The 18,221-nt window shown below is 40.9% G+C and overlaps 3 protein-coding genes across 3 annotated transcripts; all 3 read right to left on the minus strand.

The window, feature by feature from the left end:
• Positions 1-1,346: 1,346 nt before the first annotated feature.
• On the minus strand, positions 1,347-5,240 carry bub3 (BUB3 mitotic checkpoint protein). The gene is made up of 7 exons (XM_071394701.1): positions 5,029-5,240; positions 4,181-4,375; positions 3,884-3,953; positions 3,636-3,787; positions 3,240-3,398; positions 2,585-2,762; positions 1,347-2,234 (listed from the first exon to the last, which is right to left on the minus strand). The coding sequence occupies exons 2-7, from the start codon at positions 4,373-4,375 to the stop codon at positions 2,014-2,016; spliced, it is 975 nt and encodes a 324-aa protein (XP_071250802.1). The 5' UTR covers positions 5,029-5,240; the 3' UTR covers positions 1,347-2,013.
• A 1,933-nt stretch (positions 5,241-7,173) lies between these two features.
• Positions 7,174-15,110, minus strand: LOC139571644 (homeobox protein HMX2-like). Its single transcript, XM_071394702.1, has 3 exons — positions 14,093-15,110; positions 8,899-13,732; positions 7,174-7,489 (listed from the first exon to the last, which is right to left on the minus strand). Exons 1-2 carry the CDS (start codon positions 14,358-14,360, stop codon positions 13,197-13,199), a joined length of 804 nt encoding a protein of 267 aa, XP_071250803.1. The 5' UTR covers positions 14,361-15,110; the 3' UTR covers positions 7,174-7,489; positions 8,899-13,196.
• Positions 15,111-16,025: 915 nt separating this feature from the next.
• On the minus strand, positions 16,026-18,005 carry hmx3b (H6 family homeobox 3b). The gene is made up of 2 exons (XM_071394703.1): positions 17,326-18,005; positions 16,026-16,880 (listed from the first exon to the last, which is right to left on the minus strand). Exons 1-2 carry the CDS (start codon positions 17,639-17,641, stop codon positions 16,267-16,269), a joined length of 930 nt encoding a protein of 309 aa, XP_071250804.1. The 5' UTR covers positions 17,642-18,005; the 3' UTR covers positions 16,026-16,266.
• Positions 18,006-18,221: the final 216 nt, after the last annotated feature.

The raw sequence follows: 18,221 nt of genomic DNA on the forward strand, positions 1-18,221 counted from the left end.
CTAAATTCACCAGTTTATTAGAGGGGGGGGGTGGGGGCTAGACACAACAACCTAATTTCACCAGTTTATTAGAGGGGTGGGGGCTAGACACAACAACCTAATTTCACCAGTTTATTAGAGGGGTGGGGGCTAGGCACAACAACCTAATTTCACCAGTTTATTAGAGGGGTGGGGGGGGGGCTAGACACAACAACCTAATTTCACCAGTTTATTAGAGGGGGGGGGCTAGACACAACAACGTAATTACACCAGTTTATTAGAGGGGGGGGGGGCTAGACACAACAACCTAATTTCACCAGTTTATTAGAGGGGTGGGGGCTAGACACAACAACCTAATTTCACCAGTTTATTAGAGGGGTGGGGGCTAGACACAACAACCTAATTACACCAGTTTATTAGAGGGGGTGGGGGGCTAGACACAACAACCTAATTACACCAGTTTATTAGAGGGGGGGGGGGGCTAGACACAACAACCTAATTACACCAGTTTATTAGAGGGGTGGGGGGGCTAGACACATCAACCTAATTTCACCAGTTTATTAGAGGGGTGGGGGGGCTAGACACAACAACCTAATTACACCAGTTTATTAGAGGGGTGGGGGGGCTAGACACATCAACCTAATTTCACCAGTTTATTAGAGGGGGGGGGGGCTAGACACAACAACCTAATTACACCAGTTTATTAGAGGGGTGGGGGGGCTAGACACATCAACCTAATTTCACCAGTTTATTAGAGGGGGGGGGGGGCTAGACACAACAACCTAATTCCACCAGTTTATTAGAGGGGTGGGGGGGCTAGACACAACAACCTAATTTCACCAGTTTATTAGAGGGGGGGGGGGGGGCTAGACACAACAACCTAATTTCACCAGTTTATTAGAGGGGTGGGGGCTAGACACAACAACCTAATTTCACCAGTTTATTAGAGGGGTGGGGGCTAGACACAACAACCTAATTACACCAGTTTATTAGAGGGGTGGGGGTTAGACACATCAACCTAATTTCACCAGTTTATTAGAGGGGTGGGGGGCTAGACACAACAACCTAATTACACCAGTTTATTAGAGGGGTGGGGGTTAGACACATCAACCTAATTTCACCAGTTTATTAGAGGGGTGGGGGGCTAGACACAACAACCTAATTACACCAGTTTATTAGAGGGGTGGGGGGGGGGGCTAGACACAACAACCTAATTTCACCAGTTTATTAGGGGGGTGGGGGGTTAGACACATCAACCTAATTTCACCAGTTTATTAGAGGGGTGGGGGGGTTAGACACATCAACCTAATTTCACCAGTTTATTAGAGGGGTGGGGGGTAGACACAACTAAAGACAAACGAGTGTAGTCGTTTTACATGTGTTAATAAAGCACACATTTAATTTTTAAAGTACAAATAAATGGGCAGAGTAAAAATGTTTAAAAAACAACTTTAAATCCAACAAATCCAGGCAGGTGAATAAAGGTCAACGAAGGTTGTATTGTTATAGATGGAGCCGTTCAGCTGCCTTCAGGACTCTGCTGGAACCACACACCCAGATACATAAACAGATCAGAAGGCAGCCATCTTGTCAAGTCCTCATCGGTCTGTCAACTATGGGATATTGAAAAAGGTGGAGAGCTAGAGAACAGATCAGAAGGACGCCATTTTGTCAAGTCCTCATCGGTCTGTCAACTAGGGGATATTGAAAAAGTTGGAGAGAGAAAGAGAGTTAGATGGCCAGATAAATACCAGCTGCCTGTTCCTTGTCAATGCTGCCATTATATGTACCAAAAAGTGTGAGCGACAGTGGGGCGGTGCAGACAAGACCACCGGGATGTGGACGTGATGTTCTGCTTCACACTATAGGGCCAAACCGAGCCGTACTGGGCCTGGATCCCCCCCGCGGTAGATCCTGTATCATGGTCGTTGTAGCGAACAGTGCTGAAAGGAGACAATGTGAAAACTACCTGAGGCAGTACGGTTGAGAATCAGATCGGGGCCCCTATCGTGTGAATCAGATCAGGAGACTGACTCATTTGGGCTTAGTTTCTGCGTCTGTGACCTGGCGGATAAAGATGGTGTCCTCCGGGTGGCTGATGTCTCCCTGCTCTTGCATGTAGGAGGAGGCGATGGCCAGCGTGGAGCCGTCGTTACTGAAGGCCAGGGAGGCGATCGACGTCGGGTAACGGTGGAACTGACAGAGACGTTTCTTGTTGAAAGGGTCCCAGATGTTCACAAAGCCGTCTGAGCCACCTGGTAGAAGGACGGAGAGAGGGAGTTTTCAAGGTCAACGGAGGGACGAATGGACATTTTATCTACAGAGTAGTTATGAGTCGACAAGATTATAATCTGGAGGCTAATCATTCATCAAGTGTTCCCTTGGCGATATTAATCCAAGATATTAATCCAAGAGGTCACATGATAATAGACCATAAAACAGCAGGAAATAAAAATCAAGCTTCATGGATACTTGTTTTAATATTCTGGTTCAATAATTGTTCTTATTTTTATTTTTATTAATTTTTTTAATATGTAGTTGAACATTTCAAAAGCAGTCGAATGACTGCTGAGTTTTATTTTAGTGACCATAGAAAGTCTCCTACCTGTGGCGAAGGTGTTGTGAACACTGTGGAAGGAGATGGCGTTGACGGGATAGACCTGTTCGATCCCGTTCTCCTTCAGCCGGTGGCACTTGAAGGCGTACTTCTTCTTCTGCACCTCTTGGCTGGGGTCCAGGTACTCCACGGCAACACGTCCTTCTATGGAGCTCAGGACATAGCCCTTCAAACAGACAGTAACATCTGGTCTCAGCAGACAGACAGACAGTAACATCTGGTCTCAGCAGACAGACAGACAGTAACATCTGGTCTCACCAGACAGACAGACAATAACACCTGGTCTCAGATGAGCCCTGATGCCTCGTGTCTGGTACTGAGCTAAACTAGAGGTTTACCTGTTTGTTAGGGAAGGTCCTGATGCCTCGTGTCTGGTACTGAGCTAGACTAGAGGTTTACCTGTTTGTTAGGGACGGCCCTGATGGCTCGTGTCTGGTACTGAGCTAAACTAGAGGTTTACCTGTTTGTTAGGGAAGGTCCTGATGCCTCGTGTCTGGTACTGAGCTAGTCTAGAGGTTTACCTGTTTGTTAGGGAAGGCCCTGATGGCTCGTGTCTGGTACTGAGCTAGACTAGAGGTTTACCTGTTTGTTAGGGAAGGCCCTGATGCCTCGTGTCTGGTACTGAGCTAGACTAGAGGTTTACCTGTTTGTTAGGGAAGGCCCTGATGGCTCGTGTCTGGTATTTCAGACTGGACTCTCTCCTCTGCTGGACATAACCCATATTCCTCAGGTCCCAGACCAACACCCTCCTCCCTGCTGTCCCCACTATCAGCCGTTCTCCAGCCACAGAGAGGGTGTACACCTTCGTTAAAGAGACAAAGACACGAGAACAGTCTTAAAATGTGTATCACAATCAATTTCTCTCAATGTCCATATGCCTGTAAGTATGTCCATTCTCACAACAAAAAAAACAGACTATACATTTATGAACTTGAAATCAGAATTGAAAAATTAGGTCAATGTCTGCTTTGGTCTTTATGAACGTAGACATATAAAAGCTTGCCCAGGAATGTTTCATACAGAGTTTTGACAGCTCTACCTTTTCAGGCTGTGTGAAGGTGCCAGCGTTGCAGGGGGTTCTGGGGTCCCACAGCCTGACTGACCTGTCCCAGCTACCCGTTACCATGACGTTGACCTCTGGACAGTATTCCACACAGCGAATGGGGGCATCGTGTGTCCCAACTATTGTATCTACACAACGGGAGAAAATATGGACCGTTAAAAACACTGTTTATCTAACAGGAACAGGAAGCACACAATTCAGCTGTGACATATTGACAGGCACACCTTGATCCGTATTCAAGTCGTGGGTTTTCAACTGCGTGTCCAAGCCTCCGCTCCAGGCATGTGTAGGGTCCTACAAGAGAAGAGATATGACTCAAAAATTCCTTGACCAGGGGGGCCACACCATTTTGACTTAATTTTCCATTGTTTGTAGAAATTTACTTTAACAATATTGTCATGTTTCTTCTTCTTGGTGTGTGTCTGCGTGTGTGTGTGGGAAAAGTAGACAACTCTGCATTTAAAAATGGAGTAACTGATTACTATGGAATGTTTATGACAACAAACAAAAAACTTGTTTACATAGAAAGCACAATCCAGCACAGGTGCCAGGTGTGAATACTTGATCCTCATGGAGTTGCCCCCCACATCGTAGAGCCGGACAGTACAGTCCCAAGAGGACACTAGAAGGAACTGGCCTGTACTGGGGCTGAACTTAACAGCAGAGATACTGTCCTCTGGTCCCTGGTTCAGTTTGTACTCGTTCGAGCCAGTCATCTGCAGGGAGAGAACAGATACCACAGCTTATTAGGTCATACTGGGTATTCTGTAGGAGGGTAGGGAGCTTTCCTGCAGAGTAGTTCACCCCTGAAGTAGATGGAGAAAGCCCGGGATGTAACGTTCTCTTGAAAACCATAACATGATCAAGTATGAAGCTTAGCTTGCTAGCTGACATACTTGTTAGCTAAGCTGCCATACTTGTGTTGGCGAAATAAACAAACCAAACCAACATGTAACGCAACATGACCTGTGAAGTTTGATACACGAGAACGTTACTGTCCTGGAAATTCAATTACATGAATTGGGTGTACTGAAAATCTAGCAAGTTAGCAAGCTAGTTGGGTGGGTAGGTAGGCTAGCTAATGTGATTAACTAGCTAGCATACGTAACTGGCTAGCTAGTTGATCCGCAGTAGCTAGCCAACTTGGTCTCAACTACATGCACATTGGCTAACGTTAGCTAATCAGCGGTTTTCTATCGGGTAACATTGGCTAACGTTAGCTACTAATATTAGCTAACTAACAAGCGTGGATGGTGAAAGCAGGCCAACTCTCGCTGGCTGGCTAGCCGTTTGCAAGCTAATTCGCCATCTATAGATTGATAATGAGTTAGCTAGATTTTGTCAATCAATTAGGTTTGTTTTAACTCACCGTTCTTGGTTTGAGCTGAAAACCTCCTTGGGTATAAAATTTGAAAAAATAACTCGTCGTTTATCTTATAGACTAATATGTTCGCTTCCTCGTCCCTCTCCGCTGTACACACTCCGCTGCAGCGTTGCTACACGAGTGGATTGATTGGTCAGAACGAATAACCAACTTTCCCGCCTTGTTCGTGATTCTTTGAAAGTTCTCTTCCGTTGTCGAGTACATGGGTCATGTGATATGGGACATACTTCAATGACAGTATCTAAAACCCGTTTGACAACTCCGTTGTCGAGTACATGGGTCATGTGATATGGGACATACTTAAAATGACAGTATCTTAAACCGTTGACAACTGTGTGTCGTTTTTAAGATATTGTTAAATAAATTGTTAACTATTAGGTTTTAATATCATCACCTCTTGAAGAACATAGTCAGACCTACAACATGTCAAATTATTCCATTGCGCAAATGTTGTTCTAATCGTTAAAGTTATACAGCAAGTAACTGCTTGCTTTTCACGGCCAGTAAACATTAATAATCATGAAATGTCAGATACGTAGGGTAGCCTCACGATATCTCTCAATATTGGCCGCCATTAATTTGATATTTGAGAGATAGAAAATAAAACTGAACAAATATGACAAGTATGAGTGGTTTAGGTTAATTTCACATATTTTGTTGGCTCTGCCTGTCAAGCAGCAGAATGGCGCATTTGCCATGTTACTTCATGCCCCTTGTACACTAGCACAAGAGGCGGTGCGGTGAAACACCGCTTCCCATTAATTTTCAATGGAATGAAAGCTGAGAGGGCGGAGACCTTTGGATGGTGCGAATATGGCGTGGGAGTCGGTGAAAAATATAAACTTTTCCCAAATTTATGCAAATCACAGCAGCGACCGCTGGGCGATGACCAATCATATCAAGTGGCTCCCATTACAAATGTGGAGCATTTGTGGACAAATGTGGACCAAGGCTGGAGACATTTTTTCAGCAAAGATGGCTGACAAAAATACTAGGATGGAAGCAAATGTGGTTATAATGTCTTAACGAATTATGAAAAAAAAAAATACAGTTGAGAGGAGTATGTTAGTTAATGTAGAGATAAACAATTTACAAAAATCGTGATTTAGCATCCTAGCTGACTAGCTAACATTAGCTAGCCAGCTGGCTAGCTTTATGGGTGTTGTGACAAGAGTATGAAATTATAATTCTGGTTGTTTCATGTTTTAGGGACTCCTGAAACAACCAGCAAACCAGGCTGATATCTTGTGAAACAGTGGATGTAAAGAATCTAGCTAGCTAAAGAATTTACTGCAAATTGAGTGTACAATTTTGTAAGCTTGCCTTGCTGATATTTTCCATGCAATGCCGATAGATGAAATAACATAGCTAGCTAACTATTTTCTTGCTTATTGTGCAGTGGAGTATACAAATACCTGGATGTGTAGCTAGCTATGTAGCCGATCAGTGTATAGACCTTAAAACGTTTGGTATACATATTAGTTCAGAACCTAGCTATGAACCTCAGCTATCATAGCCAGTTGTATCAACTTCAAAACAATGCATGAAATTAATGAAGCCTATGGATTGAGTAGAATATAGTATAACTTTGTGCCAAGGATGCAAGTCGTATATACATGTAGTTATTACCATGCATGAGATCCCCACATTGTAGCCTGTACATCTGATATATTCACTGATCATGTACTCTACCTTGGCAAATAAAGGTGCAGTTTAGGTATGAATGTCTTTAAGATCATTTTTCAGTCATATCTAATACCAGGAGTATCAAATTCCAGTCTTTGAATGATGCTGTGTCTTCAATGCATCTATGTATTACAATTATACACTTCAACAGTGTTTACCAATCTTGGTCCTGGGAAATCAATGGTTACACATGATTTAACGAGTTAAAGGCTGATTTGTAATTCATATATACAGAAATAGAAATTTTAAAAACAGTACACTACACTTCCTATGCATCATGTAAATACTCTAAAACCAGTTCATCTCAACATCTAATTTCCTTCATCTGCATTGATCTGATAAACACAGGATAGGTGGAGTATTTCAACAAATTACACTTCATTTCAACCAGTGGAGAATGTGAAACGCTTTATTGAAAGAATTTCATTATCCAAGTGTTATAAATACATGCATTATAAATATTATAATTGTAATATTATAAATACAAGTTCAATCTTTACTTTAATGCACATCTGATGTGCAGTATAAAAACAGAGGAAGAAAGATGTGGCGAGGGAGGTGTAAAAGAGAGAGGGAAAGAGGTAAGAACAGAGGAGCAGGGAAGGCAGCATATGATTAATGAATCACAGTGCTACATAAATATTCTCTCAGTTCATCACAATTACATAATAGTGTCTCTCGTCGGCCCGAGGGTTATCTTAAGAGCGGGTGAAGTGGCGATGACGGGACTGGGGGTTGGCATCCTCACATCAAATCATACCTGCAGACGGAATTAGCATGTTTAAGCTTTGTTTTTTTATTTTTTTATTCTAACACTGTCAGTCATCATAATCATCAGGAGGTGAAATGCAAAACTGACCTTGGATCATTAACTCTGGGACTACTGCATCTCTGTCTGTATTTCAATGTAAAGCATCTCTTTAATAATACTTCCTCTATAATATAAACTGACCTGGGATCATTAACTCTGGGACTACTACATCTCTATCTGTATTTCAATGTAAAGCATCTCTTTAATAATACTTCCTGTATAATATAAACTGACCTGGGATCATTAACTCTGGGACTACTACATCTCTATCTGTATTTCAATGTAAAGCATCTCTTTAATAATACTTCCTGTATAATATAAACTGACCTGGGATCATTAACTCTGGGACTACTGCATCTCTATCTGTATTTCAATGTAAAGCAACTCTTTAATAATACTTCCTGTATAATATAAACTGACCTTGGATCATTAACTCTGGGACTACTGCATCTCTATCTGTATTTCAATGTAAAGCATCTCTTTAATAATACTTCCTGTATAATATAAACTGACCTGGGATCATTAACTCTGGGACTACTACATCTCTATCTGTATTTCAATGTAAAGCATCTCTTTAATAATACTTCCTCTATAATATAAACTGACCTGGGATCATTAACTCTGGGACTACTACATCTGCATCTGTATTTCAATGTAAAGCATCTCTTTAATAATACTTCCTGTATAATATAAACTGACCTGGGATCATTAACTCTGGGACTACTACATCTCTATCTGTATTTCAATGTAAAGCATCTCTTTAATAATACTTCCTGTATAATATAAACTGACCTGGGATCATTAACTCTGGGACTACTGCATCTCTATCTGTATTTCAATGTAAAGCAACTCTTTAATAATACTTCCTGTATAATATAAACTGACCTTGGATCATTAACTCTGGGACTACTGCATCTCTATCTGTATTTCAATGTAAAGCATCTCTTTAATAATACTTCCTGTATAATATAAACTGACCTGGGATCATTAACTCTGGGACTACTACATCTCTATCTGTATTTCAATGTAAAGCATCTCTTTAATAATACTTCCTGTATAATATAAACTGACCTGGGATCATTAACTCTGGGACTACTGCATCTCTATCTGTATTTCAATGTAAAGCAACTCTTTAATAATACTTCCTGTATAATATAAACTGACCTTGGATCATTAACTCTGGGACTACTGCATCTATCTGTATTTCAATGTAAAGCATCTCTTTAATAATACTTCCTGTATAATATAAACTGACCTGGGATCATTAACTCTGGGACTACTACATCTCTGTCTGTATTTCAATGTAAAGCATCTCTTTAATAATACTTCCCTGTTGGCCTGACCAAGTGACCTCTCACCTCTGATCATGCTGTGCCCTCTCTGTCAGCCAGATCAGATGTGGGAGGGGTTCACCGACACAGCTGATATAACCTAGAGGATTTAGGGAAAAGAGGGATGAAGTGAAGGAGACTGTTATTGAGAAAATAAGGTAGTTAAAGTGACAGTGTTCAAAAGTAATCTGTGTGTGTGGCCTCACCTGGTGTCCACACCACACTAAGTGGCTGGTTTAAAAACATGAACGGACACACAAAGACAAACAATATAGTGTAGTTATAGAAATAATGAAGTGTCTTACTATTCTCCGTGGTTGGCCCTCTTGCCTATTCTTTGAAGGTGGAAGGAGCCACAGTTATACACCTGAGCCTGCTTACTGCACAACACAATCCATCAATCAGATTGATACATGAGTGTGTAGGTGTGGGTTATAGGGTGTCTAATTGTTTCAATATGGGTGACTTAAAATAGCCTGTTTTGTTTTTGTACAGACATCAAACCCTTACCTAAACAGCACCCTCACCTGAGAAGTAGAAATCAAAGGGAGAGAAACTGGGAATTGAATAACTGCATTTGACATAGTTAAGTAAATGAAAGAATACTCTTATTGCAATGTGAATGGCTCTTAAAAGAGCCTTTGGTTGTGCATAGTGTAGTCTATGGTGTTGCCAGGGAACAGCACCCTCTTTGAAGAAGTAGGAGGTGAAGATCTCCTGCACACGGATTGCCTCTCTTGCTGCGTTGTTGGACCCCATCCTTGAAACATCCTGCAGAGCAGCAGACTTCTCCTCTGGGACACGGCGGCGAGCTGCAGATCCCCTCCTGGTCCTCGTGTCCATCCTCATGAAGTTACGCAGGACACAGGTAACCTTCACACGCCTCAATTCCTCCAGGAGGCAGTCCCAGATGACCCTGGTCACCAAACCTTGCAGTGCCCTACACGGTACCTGTAGGCAATCGTTTTGAAGGAATCTCCAGTTACAAGGTATCTGTAGGAATTTAGAAGATAATGTAATTATTAGACATTAACATCACCAGGTCATTGTGGATTACTAAAGTAAAATATTGCTTATAACAAATCATGATAACATGCATGTACACACACATGTGCATGTGACAATAGCAGGATCCTATCAAGGATAGCATCACAAATGAATACAGAAATACCACTTGAAGCTTGATGATGAGTTGATGATTTGAATCAGCTGGCAAAAACAAAAATGTGCACCCTTTTGAGTCCCCAGGACCAGGACTGAGAACCACTGCTCTTCATTGGGACCTCTTCATCTGCTGACAGCTCTCTGTATCTGAGGACAGAAAACCTCACAAGAAACAGACTTGATTATACTCAAATTAGACCGCACTGAATATTATGTTACTATTATCTCCGTCCTCACTTCCAGGGACAGGAACAACACAAAAGTACCTGCCCTATCCATAATAGCCTCCTCTCTCACTGACAGTTGGGGCTGCTAATCTGTCATCCTCCTCTATAGCTGTTAGCTAGCTACCTACAAATGCATTTAGAGTGGTTTTTACAGTGATAAATACATCAAGATAGCTAGATAATATGAAGTTAGGTAGCTGGTGATATTTAATTCACTTAGCTAGCTATCTATACAGTATGTAAAGTTGGCTAGATAGCTAGCTAGCCATGTTAGCAGCTCATTTGAGTAAGCCTGCACTGTAGCTAGTTAGCTAATAATACATCGTTTTTTGTTTTACATTTTCTAAATATATTTACCTACTTGAATAGTTTCTCCCAGCCATGTGGACGATTAGAAACAGGGCAGCAAAGTGTGTTTGTCACCAGAGCGTTTTAGAGCATATTACTATTTATCAATTTAATATCTAGACCTTAATACAAATGTTCTATGCTGGATTCTTGACCCACAATCAGACCGTGCTGCTCTATGCTGCCCACAAACGAGCCTCTCTCTGCGGCCGAACCGGCACACGGTAATGTACCGCTTGCTAGTGAAAACGAGCCGTAATAACGGGTTATGTTTACTTTGTAAGATACCGGTAGAAACTTTGTACAGTTGGCTAAACATATAGTGGTAAGTAAACCTAGTGTCATTTGTTTCTACAACCAATGTAGGCCTACCTAGCGAAGTTAGCTAACATGATCCCCATTTCAATATTGTTTTTAAGTGTTTAATTAGGATTTCTGCTGACAGACAGGCTTCATCGATTGATTGATGGACTACGTAAAATTGGCTAGCTAGCTAATAACATCATGTCAATTTGTTTTATTTTATTTAATCTTTATTTAACTAGTAAAGTCAGTTAAGAACAAATTCTTATTTACAATGAAGACCTACCAAAAGGCCTCCTGCGGGGACCGGGCTGGGATTCAAAATAAATTAAATATAAATATAGGACAAAACACACATCGCGACAAGAGAGACAACACTCCTTAAAGAGAGACCTACGACAACAATATAGCACGGCAGCAACACATGACAACAACATGGTAGCAGCACAACATGGTAGCAGCACAACATGGCAGAGGCGCAAAACAGGGTACAAACATTATTGGGCACAGTGAACAGCACAAAGGGCTGTAGGTAGGTAGAGACAACAATACATCACTCAAAGCAGCCACAACTGTCAGTAAGAGTGTCCATGATTGAGTCTTTGAATGAAGAGATGGAGATAAAACTGTCCAGTTTGAGTGTTTGTTGCAGCTCGTTCCAGTCGCTAGCTGCAGCGAACTGAAAAGAGGAGCGACCCAGGGATGTGTGTACTTTGGGGACCTTTAACAGAATGTAACTTTAACAAAATGTACCTTTAACAGAATGTGACTGGCAGAACGGGTGTTAACAAGCTAACTTTCAGGGGATAACCTAGATGGCTATATCCAAATATTGTTTGATTTTCTTGCCATCTATAGTGGTGATGACAGTAGTCCGACAACTTTACTCGGACGAGGACTTGCCGGTGTTAAACTCTTCCCAAAAACCTCATCTCTGATGAAGCAAGCTAAATTATGTTGTTTGCTAGCTACAGGTCAAATGGATAGGTGTCTTCACCCATCTTAAATGATATGATCATTGATGTTACCTGATCACGAAAAGCATGCAGTTACATGCTGTATGATAGAGAGCGAAATGTGCGCAGTTGTTTTGTATGGAATAATCGGGAAGTGTGCAGTTCTGACTATCCTCAATAGGTGATGATATTAAAACCAAATAGTTATAACATGTATTTCACAATCCTTTAAAAATGGCACGTAGTTGTCAATGATTTTACCGGAGCTGTGGGGTCCCCTTCCCCCCCAACAGCCAAATCGAACGTATTGTGACGTTTTATTTAAAACGACCTATATGCTCATTTTCCCATCAGAGATTTTCCATCAAGCTGACTTTTTGCCTGATGATATGGATTGGAAAGGAGCATCAAGCTAATCACCTTGCACATTCACCATCCTGTGAAGTTCATCATCATTTATTTAATCTGCAGCCTAATAAACTGCATGCTTTCCTGAGTCAAAATGGGAGGACCACACTGCATATTGCAAGTTTACTTCGATATAATGCTTATTATATCAATATTTGCGCATAAAGGAATTTCCACCGCTATTTCTCATCATAATTAATTTTACCGACACAAAAAGATCCCACCGTGTCGAACGAACACATTTTCTGTCGGCATTTATACAATTTTACCGGCATTTCATGTTTGCATCAGCCGGTTCGTAACATTTGTCATGCGTCAGGTAAATCATCCAGCATTGAAGTGGTCCACACACACATTTTCAATGTAACATTTTCTCACGTTTGCGACTTTCGTTATGAAATGTATAGCTCATAAACACTGTTTCATGATAGGACAGGACTGAATGACGTGACCTACCGCTATAGCCTTATTTTAGGCTATACTCTTAGAAAAACAGGTTCTGCATAGAACCATAAAGGGATATATGCTTGCTTCATATATGGCACCGCTTAAGGTTCTGTATAGAACCGAAATTGGTTACAGAACCCTGTATGGAATCCCATTTAGAACACTATATGGAACCCAAGGGTTCTATATGGAACCAATTTTGGTTAAGTGAAGAAGAACCCCTGCGGAGGGGACATACAGTATATGAAGCGAGCAATAGAACCCTTTTTGTTTCGATCCAGAACGTTTTTTTTTCTAAGAATCTAAAGAATAAAAAACACTGGGAGGCAGTGGAAGGATATATTTTTGTGTAAGGTTATTCATGATCCGGTGTGTTGTAATAAAATAGGCCTATGGCACAGCCTAATAATGGCAATATAAATAGTTTGTAATTTAATGAATTAGACTACAAAAGGGCTATCTGGCAATCATTCTATTCAATTTTATTATAAAAATTGTACAAAGGTAAAGCTTGCATGTTGCTCCCGGGATAACATAGAGGCGTAGGGAAAGTCATTGATCCAGGGACAGGAATCCGTAGCCGGAAATTCTCTTTGAAGTAGAACGGCATCCCAACCAGAGTTTGTGTGGATGATGCGTGAGCCATGTTTACCGCTTCTATCTCCGCAGAAAGCAGACGTTTCCACTTGTTCCTCCGATTCTGGAACCAAGTTTTCACCTGTATCTCTGTCAACTGGAGACTGGAGGCGAGACTAGCTCGTTCTGTACTGCTAAGGTAACGTTTCATGTCAAACGTCGATTCTAGTTGGTAAACCTGACTCCGCGAGAATACGGTCCGAGACTTCTTTCTGGATGAGTTGGATGTTTTGTCCTCGTCAATATGACCCGTTTCTTCTGAAATAGCAGGTGATGTTTGGTTGTAGTGTCTCTCGTCACCTTCTTTATAATCATGAAAAAGTTGATGTCTCTTCACCATCTCTTGCCCCAGAATTAGTCTGTTTTTGTCACCTAAAATAGTGCAAAACACGGTAATCAATCCAAATGTTTATAATAAAAAACCTTGGCTATCTTGTTAATGTTAAAAACACAGCATCATTTAAAATCAATCAAGTAATTTTTTTCTTCTTCCATCAAGCAGTTTAAAATAATATTTTTTATCAGTAGCCGAAAAATCTCGAATAGACTTCTAATAAACAAATAAATAAAACAAATGCTGTCAAATGCCTGTCATTCTTTATCAACATATCTTACATCATTCAATAGTAATAATAATAGTTATAGGTTTATAATAATGTGTCATTGTTATCAGAATAACAATCAAGTAGGCTACCAAAAATAAAACACAATTTATAAAGCATTTTCACTTACTTAGAGAAGAAAGTGTGAGCTCGTTGAGGTCATTGCGTGGTTTCTTTTCTCCGGGTAAAGGGTAGAAGTCCGTAGAATCCTCCCCACCGCTGAATCCTTCTGAAGACACTGAGCGCATGCGTTGTCTCTGCAGCAGCCCCGCGTCGGAACTAGAATTACAACTGTCCTTGTGCGCGTCCTCGGACCCAGTTCCAAGAATTGACCTAATAGTAAAATTGGAAACTGAGGTAAATGGTACTTTACTGCCACTGTCTTCAGATTTCTTCATTCTGATAAATATTTAGAACCTTTAACTTCAGGCAATAAATGTGGAATCCGTTGGATATTTTTTTTGGAGAAGCGGGTTTGTTCTCCTTCTGCAAAGTTATGTCTGAATTCCCGGAGTACCATCACTCCCATACAACGTTCAGTTACTTTGTTTGCGCGTAGGTAGGATTCTCATGGACCAATCACAAGCTGGGAAGAGACCCGGTCATTTTAAACCGTGTTGGAGAGAGACACACGCACCAAAAGCTCTCCACAACCCAACTCAGTCTGCAACAAACGAATGATATGCACACCTGACGTTTGCCCAAAGTTCCACAGTCAATATTTGAATATTACAAATGAAAATGGCCTTTAAGATCACATGTTGTAGCCATATTGCTCTATATGCAATGTCCACTGTTTCGTGCTGTATTATAGCCACTAATTGGAGATCAATTATTGTTTGTTTGCAAATTAGTGAGCTGATTTCGTTGTGCTTATTCCTTACAGAGATGTGAAACCAAGCCTTAATACTCTCAGACGGATTCGAAAAAGGGCAATGTAGGCCTAGTTTCTGTTTGAAAATTGGCCTTTGGCGATTTCACCATTCTGTTCTTGAAATGGAATTTATTTTGTGAAGACATCTCTTAATCTTTAGGCCTATCTATATATAGCCTATGGGCCAAATTCAAGAAATTATTGAAATATGTGTTTTGATATCAGTAATGTTGACATCATTTATTGTTTGGTCCAGAGTCATATTCCACTGAGCACACACTGGCTGAATCAACGTTGTTTCCACGCCATTTCAACGCAATGACGTTGAACCAACGTGGAATAGACGTATGTGCCCAGTAGGATATCTCTGGGATGAGTCATCCACTGACAATAGAGAAATATAATTAGCTAAAAAAAATATATTATATTCTATTATTTTATTCATTAAATGTGTGCTATGATTTTGGTGTCTGTAAGTTAAAAGCCTTCAAATTGTCTTGATGAATTCCAAATCCCTTCAAATGAATGACATATAAAATGTTTCCCCAAAGGAGCGCTATGTTTAACTCTAAAATGAATCTAATGCAAGGACTGAACATACTATATTTGATAGGAAACATACATCCAACGTATAAGTCCCACGTTTTATTAAAGGTATAGATGAAAACACGCATGCACGTTTCTAAATACACTCGGTGTAGTCGGGAACGTATTTCACGATTTATTCAGAATGTAAAAAATAAAATAAAAAGATCCTTGTTTTTGGCCATTTGGTGAAACTCTTATCAGGGATTTTTTTTTTAAATTACATTTCTCATTGACAGCAAGTAAAAGTCTGCGATAACATTATGAGACGTTTGATTTTCCATACATAAGAACATATGATTTGTCCTCACTGTTTGCGATATAAAACGATATAGGTCCAAGTAGTAGTTATTTTTCATCTGTGAGCCACATACCGTGTACGTGAAGCGAACAGTAGACCTATTACACATAAAACGGCTGTACATGATGACATATTCACTTTACTTCGGATTGGTTCTCATCTCATACAAAACATCGATGGAATTCATTGTAAAATGACGTAGGGTACAGGGAGACATAGACCTATATGTGTTTCCATCCTGTTTAAAAAACACATTAAAACCCCATCAGTTAAATCAAATCAATACCAAATGTTCAGATTACATTGGACGCACAACAATTTAATTTGAAATCATTTGAATAGGAGGAAATATTTCAGTTTTGGACATGGGAATACTAATAATAATAATAAATACAACATGTCATAATAGACCTGTACAATATACAAAGCCTTTTTACCTTTCCAACACCAACTATTTTCATAGATTTAAAAAAAAAAAATAGGCCTAATATGTTTCTTATACATAAGTTACAATACAGAAATATCAACACAATATATGAGTCTTTCAAATTGGTCTCAGCAGCGGCACGGATGTGACTAGGGGATGTGAATAGTACATTTGATGAGGGAACGTTAGTAGAGACTGACTGACGGACGCGTCCCCAGCGCTCCCAGTTTCTGAGCCGGTGTTCTCGTGGTACAATATGGGTACGCGGACTATCCTCTGGGCCGCGGCGTGGCTCAGATTGACCGCTTCGAGTTCCGCGGCCAACTGTCGTTTCCACTTATTCCTCCTGTTCTGGAACCAGATTTTCACCTGGGTCTCCGTGAGGTGTAGGGATGCCGCCAGGCCTGCCCGTTCCGAGCTACTGAGGTACCGTTTCATATCGAACGTTGATTCCAACCGAAATACCTGACTCCTTGAAAACACTGTGCGCGTTTTCTTTTTCCGACACGTTTTTTTATCCGAGTTCTCGTCTTTAATTTTCCTCCAGTCATCCACCAACTCTCTTTCCTTCTTCGGTTCGTCCCCATCACTCTCCTCCAGAACGAGATCATCAGTACTTGTGTTTTTGTCGTCCTCTTTGTCGTCTGGGTCGGGTGATTTTCGCAGCAGCTCCGGTGTCTCTCGGTCCTCGCCTGTTGATGGTGTGTCTCTCGCGATGGCCTTCTCAAACCCTACACGAAATAAACGACAATGTTTATCATTCATTGAAAACATTAATGCAACCATAAAATAAACATAAATTACTTTTTTTTAACCACTATATTTATCATTTAGATTAAACTCATCCAAGTAAATGTTCCATAATGACCCGAATCGCCTGGTGAGTCAAATTGAGGCAGTAGGCCTAATTGTTGGGAGACATTTTGCAATATTCAATTGAAGATTCATGACAATATGAAGGTTATTTTAGACACAGTTCACCTGTACATTTACTCATCATTAGTCTGAACATTATTCCAACTGAGGAGTATTGCGAATAGCCAGTATTATAGCAACATCATTTATTTGAAAATATGTTGTAGCCTTATTTAATCCGTTATAACCAAAACATTATTTGAGGTATTCTAATGTGCAAAATGTATTAACAGAAGGATTGAATGTCTACTATGAATCTACCTCCAGTCCTGTAGAGATGATGTCCCGACGTGCCGAGCGCGTAGGGATACCACCACGCCGACGTTCGTTCCAAATAGTGCGCCGATAATCCAAATCTCTGGGCTGGGATGTCAAAACTAGGAAAAGTTAAATCACCGATCCGGGAGAGAGAGAAGCCTCCTTCAAATAGTCCTTTGGTGGTGGCAAGCAGCGTCTTCGGGTTGGAAGGTTTACTGTCGAAGTTGAGCAGGTTCTTGATAGAGAAAGGTGAGTCTTTAGCGGGCGGACGGGTCTCCTGTTGCGTCTCTGCCATCGCGTGTGAATGTTTATTGTCCATTTGAATGACTCAGCAAACAAACGTCAAGAGAAATAGTTGAAGATATTGTTGGTTTATTCCGGTTACCCCAAGCGTGGCGTTTCAGTCAAATATAGGCCTATTTGTTGACTGTTAGAATGCTTTGAGAATAAAGAAAATTAAATAAAAATTTAAGTGCGACAATGTATGCACTCACTACTGTAAATCACTCTGGATAAGAGCGTCTGCTAAATGACCCGAATGTAAAAGTAAAATGTAGCATAAATCTTCATGCAGGTCTGTCCTGGAATGATCGCAGCAATGATAAATGTCACAATGATCACTGCGTCAGACTTGCACAGCATTCTACTAACGATTACATACAAATGTTAAATGCGCGCAGTCCTGGACGATTGGGCACGTAGGCTACAATGGCAAATGGGATTTGAGATGAAACTGGGAGCAGTGGAAGGGAGGGGACAGGAGGACAATAATAGGTAGAGTAGGCCTTCGGGGAAGAAGAGAAGTCCAGAGGAAGGGAGGGGGCTGGAGCAGGGTAATAGGTATGGTAGGCCTGCTATGCGGGATCCTTGGGACGTCCCCCATTGACATTTAAAGTGGT

The sequence above is a fragment of the Salvelinus alpinus genome, chromosome 3 (assembly GCF_045679555.1).
Source record: "Salvelinus alpinus chromosome 3, SLU_Salpinus.1, whole genome shotgun sequence".
Taxonomy (NCBI): domain Eukaryota; kingdom Metazoa; phylum Chordata; class Actinopteri; order Salmoniformes; family Salmonidae; genus Salvelinus; species Salvelinus alpinus.